This window comes from Cupressus sempervirens, chromosome 8, assembly GCF_028749045.1.
Source record: "Cupressus sempervirens isolate cs-2001-9-10 chromosome 8, ASM2874904v1, whole genome shotgun sequence".
Lineage (NCBI taxonomy): Eukaryota > Viridiplantae > Streptophyta > Pinopsida > Cupressales > Cupressaceae > Cupressus > Cupressus sempervirens.
Genome location: NC_143125.1, coordinates 838117342 through 838130925, shown reverse-complemented (window position 1 = coordinate 838130925; position 13584 = coordinate 838117342). Strand labels below are relative to the sequence as shown.

The following is a 13584-nucleotide window of genomic DNA, read 5'->3' as shown; positions in this document are numbered from 1 at the left end:
TTAGTTCAATGAACTTAATAATTTTATCATTGATCTATTAAATGAGGTGATTTTATTTTAGAAGAGATAAATAATATGTATGGGAATCATATTTAAATCATTTATTATTATTATTATTATCTTTGTGCTTATTTTAGACATAATTATATTATAGATCCTTTTGTTAATATAAGTTAAGATTGTTCTCATATTATATTTATTAACCATGCTATTTATTAAGATTTCAAACTATCTTTATATGTGATAAGTGCTAAAGGAATTTGATATTTCTTAGGATGATGACTTTTTTCCTATTGATCTACAAATTAAAATAAAAAGGTCATTGATATATTAAATTGTATAGTTTTGAAATCAAAAAATATAAACTAATTTATAACTTCTATCTCATAAATTAATAATAATACCAATTAAATATAGATGAGAAATAAATAATGGTTTGGACTCCATTTCTCTTTAAATAATGAATATTTAATACATTAAAAAAATTATTATTACTTAAAAATCTTTATAAATTCAATGAAATTTGTAACATAACTATATCTTAAAACACATTGATATTTAATATTTCTAATTGAATCAAATCTTTGTCGCATTCCACATTTTGTATATTTTGATACCAACTACAAATTAGGATATTGCTAACACCATCTATTTTTATGTACTTACTAATAGTTGAATTGACGTAAATATTTCAATCAAGACACTATGTCCCTTCAAAATAGGAAGAGTAATATACTTTACTAAGCGACTCAATTGATTTAATAAAAAGATTACCTTTGATATAATGATATTATATAATTTCATATTTTATGTAGTATAGTCACGATAGATAATATTTACTTACAAGAAACCTTACAGTCTTCATGAAACATATTCCTTATGAATCGTTTTAATATGATAGGACCTTGAATCTATCATTTTGAGTGCAATTACCCTTTAAATTTTACGATTCTATCATATGTCTATTTAATACTTTTAGTTTTTAACCCTAATTGGATAGTATATTAATTATTTTTCTTTCTCAATTGAAGTTATATGAGATCATAGGGTTTTAATCATCATGCAATCATAGAAAATAATCTAGAATCACATTTATCTTGTGAAAACTTATCCCAATTCTTTGAATAATAAACACTTACATATGCACTTATTTCCTCAAAAACATTTTATCTTCAAATTACCACACTAATTTAGGACACATGCAAATGAAAATGTAATCTTAAACCAATCGTAATTTGATGCCAAAGTTGAATAATTTACATGCGGGCCTAGAATTACAGCTTCTGATGAGCCCTTCATTTCAAATTTCTCCATCGCCCCTTCCTCTGTCCTGTCATGTCCCACTCGCCAAAAAGAAGCTGACGGTATGGGAGAGACGAAAGGAAGACGGACGGAGATACCTAGCTAGTCGAAATAACTGGCTAGGTAGCCGTTGCCAGATACTAATCACTATCATTTCAATGAGATGTCAGAAGATCTAAGAGAAAAGTTTGATGCCATGTATGGGTCGACTAGGTAAATGAAAGTGACAAAAAGAAAACAAAGAAATAATAAATTAACATTCTCCACACCACCCTATATCTTGCTAGGCTTACCTTTAATCCTACAATCAAATAAATAATAGATAAAAAGAGAAAGAAACATGGCCCTCTACAAGTTAATTGCCTTGTCTAAGTTTGAAAACATAAAAGGAGTAAATGATGGGCTCATAAAAGCATGACATAGCCATGACTACTTTTTCTAGGCGACTAGCAAGTAGGGTTGATTGCATATTTTATATTGTGATTAATACTTAAAAAACTCGCATGAAGAAGGGGGCACCATGCTATGGGACAAAACAACCTTGGGATCATTATCAAGCCTTGAAGTTGGGAAAACTAAACCAAATCTTGTATTGCTTAAAACGTGGGTGTTGAAGGAGAAGTCAACATGGACTTGGAAACTCATCCAAGTAAGGAGACATGTCAGTTGATTGCCTTGGGATTTCTCACCACCACATGTAATAATTGCTGATTTGACCATCCTGCCCTTGGGTTTGGTTTAAACAAAGGCGCTGCATAAAGAAAAGACAAATTTACCATTTTAAAACAAATCATTCAGCAAGAATCCTTCAAGCCTTGTCAGATGGACCTAAGAAGGAAGTCGGTGAATTAATGGGGAGCCCATGAAAAGGAAGTTTTGCGCCATATTTGGGAAAAGAAAAGAAAAGGAATAGTATGGTGCTAGGTAGATTTAGGAGGGTGTTGGGAGTAACCATTTAATATGCATGTTTATTTGTTGGTTAGTAAAAGCGAGATTGGTTAATGTTAATAATGTTAGAAGGGATGTTTTGATGAATATTTTTAGATGTAAGTTAGTAAGAAGAGTTAAGAAATAGAGGTGATAGAAATGTTTAGTAGATTTATAGTTAGTATAGTCATAAGGTAAGTAGAGATTTAGTGTTAAGAGTTAGGGGTTTGGTGTTAAGGATTGTAAGTAAGAAAATTAGTACGTGGATGCGTTAGTATTAAATTGATGATTGGTAGTATATTAGTTAGTATCAATTAAGTTAATTAGTGATAATATGGATTTAGATAGAAGACTATTAAAAAGGTGGTATTGGTGAAATAGGTATTCGGTATTAGGAATATGTATAATAGAGACATTCTAATTGTACAAATGTTATAATATATGTATTTTTCTTTCCATGTTATATGTAGTAAAAGTATATATTTAACGTTAATTGTTTCATAGCTTAAGTAATATAATCAATGAAGTAAATTGTTAATATATATAACACTGTAATTCATCATTATGTATTGTATACGAAAGTTATTTAGGAGTACATTGAATATAACTGTAGGATAATAAAATTTATTATTTATTTGTTTATTATCTTGAGTTGGGTACCTTGTCCTACACTCAAAAAAATTAAAACATAAATGATTAATTATGTTACAATTATAAATGCAATTAATTCTTCTAACAGTATTCACACAATCCAGATTTGGCCCATGAACACCTTGACCATAATAATACCTAGAGATTAGTCAACAGTGTTATTGTAAGCACATAAACAAATAGGATCTACTACTTGATAGTATATCAAACATGTATGCGAACACATGGACTTTTAGAGATTTCTAAGAAGGTGATGTAATTCATTATATATATGAATGTGTTGAACTGTGTTATAAATGAACTTTAATTTAATAAACATTATAGTTAGGAGATACTCTATACATGTTAGATGACTCATCAACCTACTCCTATGACTATAGAAATGAATGTGGTTTCATTCAAGTAGAAACTATGCCTACACCACCATCTGATCCAGTGGATAATTTCAATGAAAATTGAAGTGTCTTCAAATCTCCATATTTTTGCACCATCAAAAAAATCTCAGCGTCCTAATTCCAACGCAACTTGAATGGAGCAAAAAGGAGTCTGTTTGTGCAAGTTATGCTCGGTCAAAGTTTTGGTCAATAGGTAGACCAGAGGGCTAGATAAGGGGAAAAGTCAAACTATCTTGAAAGTGGTCAACAATGGATTTCAAAATGAAGAGCCTGATGAGAGCTTTCCATCGGTGTTCATTTCGTCAAAAACGGACTTCATATGTGAAAGTTATGGCCGTTTGAATTTTGGAGGCAAAATATAATAGTGATGACATCATCATGATATCAACAGCTCAAGTAATGACTCATGTCAAAAATATGAGCAAATAAAATATTGCCACATGGAACCTCAAGCTTGAATTTGGTGGTTTAAAAATTTATTGAGGAGGTTTGAAACCTCCAACCTCCCATTTACCACTTTCCCTCCTTGCCACTAGACCACATGGAGCATTTAGCAACTTTGTAACAGATTTTCTATTTAATCTATGGATGCCGCCAAAGCCTTTTGAAAAGATGCATAGGTGGGAGTTGAACCCTTGACCTGGCCACCCCTAAAATAAATACATGCCAATACACCACTAATGTGGCTTGTTAAATGCATGGCAGATGTGTTATTTAACCTGTATCAAACAGTGGAGCACCCTTAAAATATATTTATTTGTTATTTTTAACAACATTAACCCCTAAAATTATATAAATGCCAAAATGTAAAAATGGCAAAGGGGTTATTCGAAGGGGGTGTTTTGTTTAATACCCTTAATTGGTTTTGAGCCAATTTAAGCAAATTATTTTGTATAAAAAGATGGGGTAGGATGTCATTTGGAAGCAATTGGAAATTAAGGGAGACTTGGAGAGAAATTTCTCTTGGTGAAGTTTCCCAAAGGAATAGGGAGATTTTTTTTTAAGAGATTTTTTAGAGCCATTTTTGTACTTCGGAGAATTGCTATGTTGTTGAAGTGCTAGAAGAAATGGTCTTGGTGCATAATTGTAATTGATTTTTGGAGATTAATCGGATCGGCCATACTCTAGTGGAGTTGACCCAAAGATGTAGTCACATTTGTGGCGAACTCCAAAATCAAACTTTGTTTGCACTTTCTATCTTCTTCTCTCTTTCAATTCTATTTACTTCACCTCAAGCTTTTGAGTTTGTGATGCTTAATTTCATTTATGCTAAATGTATTAAGACTTCTGCTAATTTGATTTTATTTAAGCATTCAATACTGCAATTAGTCTAGATCCGTCCATCAGATCAAGTGGTATCAGAGCTCAGTTGACTATTATTGCAGTTATTTTCTTGAATGCTAACAAGATCTAGGATTCAGAAGGGCGAAGGAAAGCTTGAAGAATTTAATCTTGAGATCGAGAAGCGTAGAACATTTCTAAAGATGTCTATTTCTGGAATGGAGGTTCCTGATGAGATTAATGAGCAAGAATTTCGAAGAGCATTCCTTGAGATGAAGGCTAAGGTGGACATTCTTCTCCAAGAGAGACACAAACGACAATTGAGAAAGGAAAATAAGGCTAAGAAGAAGGAGGAAGAAAAATCCTCATTAAAGGATGACAAAGCCAAAGGAGTAGGAGGTGATAGTGACCCTCCTGAACCTCCGTCCCCGTCTTCATCATCTCCTTCATCTTCTCCTTCTTCTCCATCTTCTCCTCATTCTTCTTCTTTTAATCCTTTCAAAAGTGGGTGTAAGCCTAAGATCAAACTAGATGTAAAATTTGACTTGCCTAAGTATTATGGTGAACTTGATGCTAAAAAATTAGATGATTGGATTCAGCAAGTAGAAGTCTACTGTAGAGTCCAGAACCTATTAGATGATGTTGATAGGATTCAATTGGCTACTCTTCGGTTAGGAGGTACAACTTTAACCTGGTGGGAGAGTAAGACTAAGGCAGAAGTTTTATGGCATGGTAGAGTCAGTTTAACTTGGGCAGAGTTTGTTAATGCTCTTAAGAAGTAGTTTTATCCCCTAGGACATATGCAACAGTTAATGATGGATTGGAAAATGTTTAGGCAAGGGAAAGGTCAAACTGTCCAAGAGTACACCCATGAATTTAGGAAAAGGGCTATTGCTTTGAATGTTCCTTTGTACACCCAAGATACTTTGTTGAAGTACATAGGAGGTCTTCATTCCTACCTTAGACATTCTATTTTGGTATTGAACCCTTGTAATTTGGATGAAGTGTCTGTTCAAGCTACACACTTAGAGTCAAGGGGTAAAGAATATTTTATTGATAAGTTTGATAATGATGTAAAGAAATCTTCTAAGAATGTAGAGACAAAGAAAGGAAAGAAGGCAACTACAGTCAAGAAAGATGAGAAACTTTCTTGCACTCATTGTGACAAGAAGGGTCATGATGAAGAACATTGTTGGAAGTTGCATCCCGAATTGAAGCCTAAGTGGGCTCAGAAATTGGATCAAAAACAGAAAGGTAAGGAGAATGCAGCAAATGTTGTTATGGATATTGGTTCAGATTCAGATGATGAGACTAAGATAACAGCTATGGGTTTAAAAGGTAAAGCTCCTATTCTAGTGTTTCTATTCATAGTTGGGCTTCTTCATCTATAGTTAATGATTTCCCTAAAGATAAGAAAAGAAATGAGTTGTTTCATTTAAGGGTTTTTGCTAAGAACACTAAAATTGATGCACTCATAGATAGTGGTTCTCAAGTGAACTTGATTTCTGAGATTATTGTGAGAAACTTGGGATTGAAAACCACATTACATAAGAAACCTTATACACTAGGCTAGATTTGTGAAAATGATAAGTTGCAAGTAACAAGACAATGCACCTTAAGATTCGCAATCACTAGGAAGTTTGTGGATAAAGTACAGTTTGATGTGGTTCCATTGGATATCTGTGGGATAGTGCTTGGTAGCCCTTATCTTTATGATAGAAAAGCAATTTTCTACAGGGAAAAGAATCATTATCACTTGTTTAAAAATGGCATTCAGTATGTTGTACATTCTCACAGGATTAAGACTGATTGTTCTTTTGCAAACACAGGGCAGTTAAAGAGGGTGATTCATGCAAGTAAAGAGTTATCTCTTATGTCTGTTAGTACAGGTGGTTCTACACTTGAACTTGGAGTATCTAACTAGGGTCAAATGTTGCAGGATGCACCCGTAGTACAACATGAGGGAATGATGATTGAAAACATTGATGGTTCCTTGGGTAAAAATGTTCTTGTTGTGAAGAATCGATATGTTGTTGATTTATTGTCTTTCATTTCTGCATTATTGTTCAGCTTGATGCTAGTCAATGTTTGTGGTTAGTGGCTATGACAATTGATGTAGATGCTTATGAAAGTGATAGAATAATGTTTATGTTCAACAATATTTTTGCAGTCTTCATTGTGTTTGTGAGCTAGGTATTCAGATGTACAGATGATACAAGACAAGTGGGGAGGCCAAGTCCTCACTTTATGTCAGAGTAAATGTCACTTTTGGAGGTCCAAAAGGTCTTCAGTGGGGAGTCCTGATTTGATGGATAATTTCAGTGAAAATTGAAGTGTCTTCAAATCTCCATATTTTTGCACCATCTAAAAGATCTCAGTGTCCTAATTCCAATACAACTTGAACGGAGCAAAAAGAAGTTCGTTTGTGCAAGTTATGCTTGGTCAAAGTTTTGGTCAACAGGTAGACCAAAGGGCTAGATAAGGGGCAAAATCAAATCATCTCAAAAGTGGTCAACAATGGATTTGAAAATGAAGAGCCTAGTGAGAGCTTTCCAACGGTGTTCGTTTTGTCAAAAACGGACTTCATATGTGAAAGTAATGGCCGTTTGAATTTTGGAGGCAAAATGTAATAGTGATGACACATGTCAAAAATATGAGCAAATAAAATAGTGCCACATGGCACCTCAAGTTCGAATTTGGTGGTTTACAAATTTGTTAAGGAGATTTGAACCTCCAACCTCCCATTTACCACTTTCCCTCCTTGCCACTAGACCACATGGAGCATTTAGCAACTTTGTAACAGTTTTTCTATTTAAACTATGGATGCCGCCAAAGCCGTTTGAAAAGATGCATAGGTGGGAGTTGAACCCTCGACCTGGACGCCCCTAAAATAGCTACATGCCAATACACCACTAATGTGGCTTGTTAAATGCATGGCAAATGTGTTATTTAACCTGTATCAAATAGCGGAGCACCCTTAAAATATATTTATTTGTTATTTTTAACAACATTAACCCCTAAAATTATATAAATGCCAAAATGTAAAAATGGCAAAGGGGTTATTCGAAGGGGGTGTTTTTTTTAATACCCTTAATTGGTTTTGAGCCAATTTAAGCAAATTATTTTGTATAAAAAGGGGGGTAGGATGTCATTTGGAGGCAATTGGAAATTAAGGGAGACTTGGAGAGAAATTTCTCTCGGTAAAGTTTTCCAAAGGAATAGGGAGATTTTTTTTTTAGGAGATTTTTTAGAGCCATTTTTGTACTTCGAAGAATTTCTATGTTGTCGAAGTGCTAGAAGAAATGGTCTTGGTGCATAATTGTAATTGATTTCTAGAGATTAATCGGATCGGTCATACTCTAGTGGAGTCGACTCGGAGATGTAGTCACATTTGTGGCGAACTCTGAAATCAAACTTTGTTTGCACTTTCTATCTTCTTCTCTCTCTCAATTCTATTTATTTCACCTCAAGCTTTTGAGTTTGTGATGCTTAATTTCATTTATGCTAAATGTATTAAGACTTCCGCTAATTTGATTTTATTTAAGCATTCAATACTGCAATTAGTCTAGATCCGTCCATCAGATCACCATCATAGGAACATTTTGAATAGTATCAGGCTCGTTGGGTATCAACCCTAGAAGTAAGATTGAGACCCTCACCACACCGATAGGGATCAAATTGTTTTAAGATTTAATCTATGTTGCAACCCTAAAACCATAAACATTAATCATCCTGAACTCTTAGCCTTCTATAACCTAGTATAGCAATATTAAGATGTCTATGTTATATTCTAAACTTTACCTTTAAAAAAAAAAAAAAAAATTTGGTTGTGTTTTGCCTTGTAAAATGTGGGCATGACATACATAGTTGTCCAATAATTGCAGCAACCTTAAAAATATTTTCTAACCCTTTTTTGTATAACATACTCCTTGTCATCTTCTATTAAAATCAATAAACCATACTCCTTGTCATTTTAACAATAGTGTGATATTTACTTTTAGTTGCAAATTTCTATTAAGGTATGTATGCAATGGTGAGTTCTCTTTTGATGTCATGAAAATCACAAAAACTCTTAAATTCTTTGGAGTAAAACTCAACTACACAATCAACCATTAAACATTTAACTTTACAACCTTTCTTATTTTCCACAAGGGCATTAAACCTTTCAAATGTATCAAAAGCCTTGAATCCTTTGAATTGAAAAATTAAAGATAATAATAGTGTGAGAAATCATAAAAAAAAGGAATAAAGTATGATGACTTACCCAAACTCTTAGTTTTCATAGGACCACAAATATCAAAATGATTGCTTTCAAGTTCCTTACTAGTTGTTTTATTGAGAGGTGCAAGTGCATTCCAATTTGCAAGCTCTTCATATCTCATTTCAATTATTTTCCCAAAATATTTTCTTTTCATAATGTCTTCATTTTAATTCATCAATATTTAGAATCAATTTCATTAGGCTTTGAGATTGGCAAAGTATCAGTGTTTGCTCTGATACAATCTAAATAAAATATCCTCCGCTGAGATCAAATAAAGAATTAAAACAACAATATCAGATGATAGTTATGCGATTAAAACAACCAAAAAAAATTTAAACATAATTTTTTTAAAAAAAAGATTATTCATAATTATACAAACTTGATTTGATGTTTAACCTTTTTTAATTATTCTCTAAAATTTTAGATACATAGCAGCTCTCAACACACTAACTTTTAAGACAACATATAGAGATATGTAAAGAGTTTGTTTTCTCTAGAAGTAAAGCAACGCTATAACTTTATATATAAATAAATCCATCATAACGCATCACTCATTACAGATTAATAAAACATGATCGACCATAAAAACTCGAGAGAGCTATCTAGTTAACTTAGAGGCAGCCAAGAACAATCTAGGCGACTTACAAACGGCTGAGAGGAGTCATTTTACCATCCAAAAGTAACACCAAACAAGTACAACTAATGGCAAACAAAGACCCTCGTCCCCATACACAACATTGTCATAGAACCATGCGTCACACTATTATCCTAGACGAAAGAAAACATGTGCCAGTAGAGAATTTGGCTACACTTTGGGGCCCTTGCTCTCCTCCTCTTCCTCGTCATTTTCGCCAGAGATTTCTTCGAGGGACCTGCCATTGGTCTCGGGCACAAGAAACGTGAAGATGAAACCCAGAGCATTGGTAAAAGCGAGTATGAGGAGAGCACTCTTGAGGTGCTTGTTATCCAGAGCAAGGTACCCAGCACCGAAAGCGCCAATGATGGCCCCTGCCTTTCCACTCGCCGCCGATATGCCGTGGCAGGTCGACCGGAATCTCGCCGGAAAAAGCTCGGCCGGGACAATGAACGTAGTGCTGTTGGGCCCGAAATTGGCGAAGAAAAAGGTGAGCGCGTACAAAGCAAGGAACCCATATTTGTTATGTAACCAGTAGTCGTATTTGATGACGAGCAGGAACATGAAGAACGACATGAAGAAAAAACCGATGAGCTGAATGAGGAAACGGCCGATATGGTCGATCAGGAATACAGTGAACCAGTACCCCGGGATTATCGATATCATAGCAATCCTCACCTGCGACAATCCTTAAACATCATATACTAAGGAAAAAATTAACACTTAAATGAATCATTCTTAAATATCATATAGTAAATTAGAAAGATTAATAAAACTTTGACTTGTGAGAATAAATTAGTGTGGAAATCAAGTCTTAATTTGTAATGTTTAAGCGGTCTGCTCTTCACTTAAAAGGACTATGCCTTATGTGTCATGTTTAAGCCATCCCCTTTTTTGAATAGGAATAGGAATACGAAATTAAAAATATATTTTCTATTTTTTGTTTCGTGCGTCAATTAGAATAAGGAACAAGAATACATATTCTGATTTTGCTCCTACAATGAGCTTATGTTCATTCCAAAAAATAGCTGTTATTGCAATAACCATTCATATTCTCAATATGCATTCCTCTTCTCAATTCCTATGCCTGTAACCAAACGGGCCCATTAGTGTGTGTTGTTTACACTGTAAAATTTTTTCCTAAAGATTAAGCTTTAGTGTGTGATGTTTAAGCCGTCTGTTTTTATCCTAAAAATTAAGCCTCAGTGTGTGATATCTAAGCATCTGTTGTCTGCATTACTGTGTGATGTTTAAGCTGTTTGTTTTTATTCTAAGAATCAAGCTTTAGTGTATTATGCTTAAGCCATTTCTCACCTGTGCCCATGCAATCGTCTGTACTTCTTGTATTGCTCCCATTTCTTTAGAACCAGGAATCCACCCGACGGCCTTGAATAAGTCCTTCTGAAACAGGTTTTGGCTGTAGAAGGCGATGTCGAGAAGAAACCAGGTGGTAGTCGTGCCGAGCAAATGCAGCCCATGGCGGCTGAGGAACTTGACAGAAAACAATCCGTATTCAGGCTCGTTCGACTGTTTTCTATTTTGGCTTTCCTCGATATTGACTTTAAGAACTCTGGACATATCCACCGCCGCCTTTTTTGAGTTCTTCGCAACCAGGGCCGTGTAGCGAGCCGTCTCGGGCATTTTCATTCGCCAGTAGAACGTCAGCGCCGCCGGAATGGCGCCGAACATGAGGATAATTCTCCACACGTAGTCTGCCGTAGGGTCTGTTGCGTTGTGCGAAGTGCGTTTCTCATACTTTCGAAAGGCGGTGGAGACGACGAGAGAGACTAGACCGCCGGTGAGGATGCCGAAGCCTTGCATGGCAAAGACTGCGGCGAGGAAGCCTCCCCTCGTCTTCTTGTTCGCGTACTCCGACATGATTGTCGCCGACAACGGATAATCTCCGCCTATGCCGAACCCTAACCAGAACCTGAAGAAACACAGTGTCGCCATCACTCCTCCCTTGGAATTGCTGAAGGAGAGGCCTTGCGCGATGGAGCAAACAATCATGAGAATCAGAGTCATTCCGTACACTTTCTTCCGCCCCAACTTGTCACCCAAGAACCCGAAGAACAGCTGCCCCGCCAGTGTTCCGCACAGGGCCACCCCCGTGACTCCAGACGCCATGCCCTGCGGCAACACCCCGGGTTGCTTGTCGTGGGCATCGGGATAATATATTCGTCCCAGAAGTTTGGTGACGGTTGTTATGCAAAAGAGATCATAGGCATCAGTGAAGAAGCCCATTCCGGCGATCACAATGGCCGTGAAATGGTACCATTGCGTTTTGGCAATGTCCAATGCATCCAGCACGTCCAGCTGCTTCCTCGCCATGCTTGCAAATCTACTCAACTACACCCAACCAAAAATACAAAGCATGTTAGATTGGTTATTGCGGCTGTACGAAAAGATCGACCTATTAACATCTAATACAATCACTCGATTTATAGAAAATACATTAAACTACTAAACTATGTCGCAATTTCTAAAGGTGGGTGTTGATGATTTATCCAATAATCTCTTTTGACAATTCAAAACAATGATACTACTTGTTAGAGCTGTGGTTACTGTTGTACTAAAAGATCAATCTGTTAATACCTGATACTAGCTACTACTAGATTCATAAAAATTAGAATGCATTTTAGAAGAAAATAGTAACAATTCTTACAAAATATGTTGTACATCAAAAGATCGATCTGCTAAGTCTAATACAACCACTAGATTAATAGAAAACACATGAGAATGTTAAATCATGTCATAACTCCTAAAAAGAGATGTTAGCAATTTGTCCAACAAGCCCCACTCAGCAGAGGATTCAAAACTGTGATACCACTTGTTGAAGTGGCGATTGGAATTGTACTAAAAGATCAATATGTTGATACCTGATATGACCACTAACTTACAGAGAAAAAGTCACGAACTCCCAAGAAAACCTTTAACAATCAGTCCAATAAAACTAACATAAAATGAGAGAAACTGGACCTCCCACCCTGACCGACTGGTTGAGACTGCTCTATCTATTATTAGAGATAAACGTACCTCCCAACAGTTGCAGAACAAATCTTAAGCTCCAGAAACATTTGCTTGACGAAATCAATCGATTCATTGAGTTCATATAAAGACATTTTATTCTATCAGAATATACTCTTGATTGATAACAATAGCCTGTCATCTTCATCGGTTGTCTTTGTTTTACAGCCCGAATTGAACGCACTAAGAGAACATGCTTTCATATATACTTTATACTCTTCGTTGGAGACGTTTCCTTTCGGACTATTGCTTCGTGTTCTCAGACATTACGTTGATGAGTCCACTTTCGCATTGTTTTCTCAGGAGACAAATTCAATTATGAATTCCGAACAGAGATGTATTGTTTCTTTCTGTTCTCAATCTGTTTTAACATTATTCTCTCTTTTTCTTGCGATTGCCGTGTAGAAACTATTTTAGTTACCTGCCAAAGCACCTCCTCTAATGATGTCGGATTGTTTAAAAGAAAAATCTAATTATGCGCCTATTTCAAGGTGAAATATACACAATTATCTATAATTTTGAAATATTCAATGGTACTTTTTAACTCATTTGGCTATTGTTAAATCTTTCACGTTTCGAAGAATACATCTACACAAGTTTATCACAAATGTTCGTTGCTTTTATAAAACAAATAGAAAATAAACAAAGGGGAATTGAATAAGAAAATAGTACTATGTAGACTTTTTATGCAATATCTTACGATACTTAGATAAAGAATTAATAATAATAATCATGTTTTTGTCTTCACTATGAATTACTTCTGCATTAATGATGCTTCTACGAATATGAATGTGAATATAGGAATGCCTATTTTCTAAATAATTTATTTATTTTGTCTTTTATTTACAGAGAATCATGAGTAAGAATTATAGTTTCTGATTGAGAGTTGGTACATATAGAGGTAATTCCTTTTTCTTTCAAATTTCATATAGACAATAATTAACTTTATTGTATGTTAAAAGATTGTACAAGCGTACAATATTTATTATTCGAAGAATAGCATGTAGGTAGGTGTGTATGCAAAGGTATAAACTCTTTTGATTGAGATTTTTCATTTTGCCTTCAAATCTATTATCTATTTTTTAAAAAGATGTAGAGGTTGTTAA

The 13584-nt window shown here is 34.8% G+C and overlaps 1 protein-coding gene across 1 annotated transcript; it reads right to left on the bottom strand.

Moving 5' to 3' along the window:
• Positions 1 to 9367: 9367 nt before the first annotated feature.
• On the bottom strand, positions 9368 to 11782 carry LOC149545023 (putative inorganic phosphate transporter 1-7). The gene is made up of 2 exons (XM_089796486.1): positions 10766 to 11782; positions 9368 to 10129 (listed from the first exon to the last, which is right to left on the bottom strand). The coding sequence occupies exons 1-2, from the start codon at positions 11780 to 11782 to the stop codon at positions 9623 to 9625; spliced, it is 1524 nt and encodes a 507-aa protein (XP_089652612.1). The 3' UTR covers positions 9368 to 9622.
• Between the last annotated feature and the right edge of the window lie 1802 nt (positions 11783 to 13584).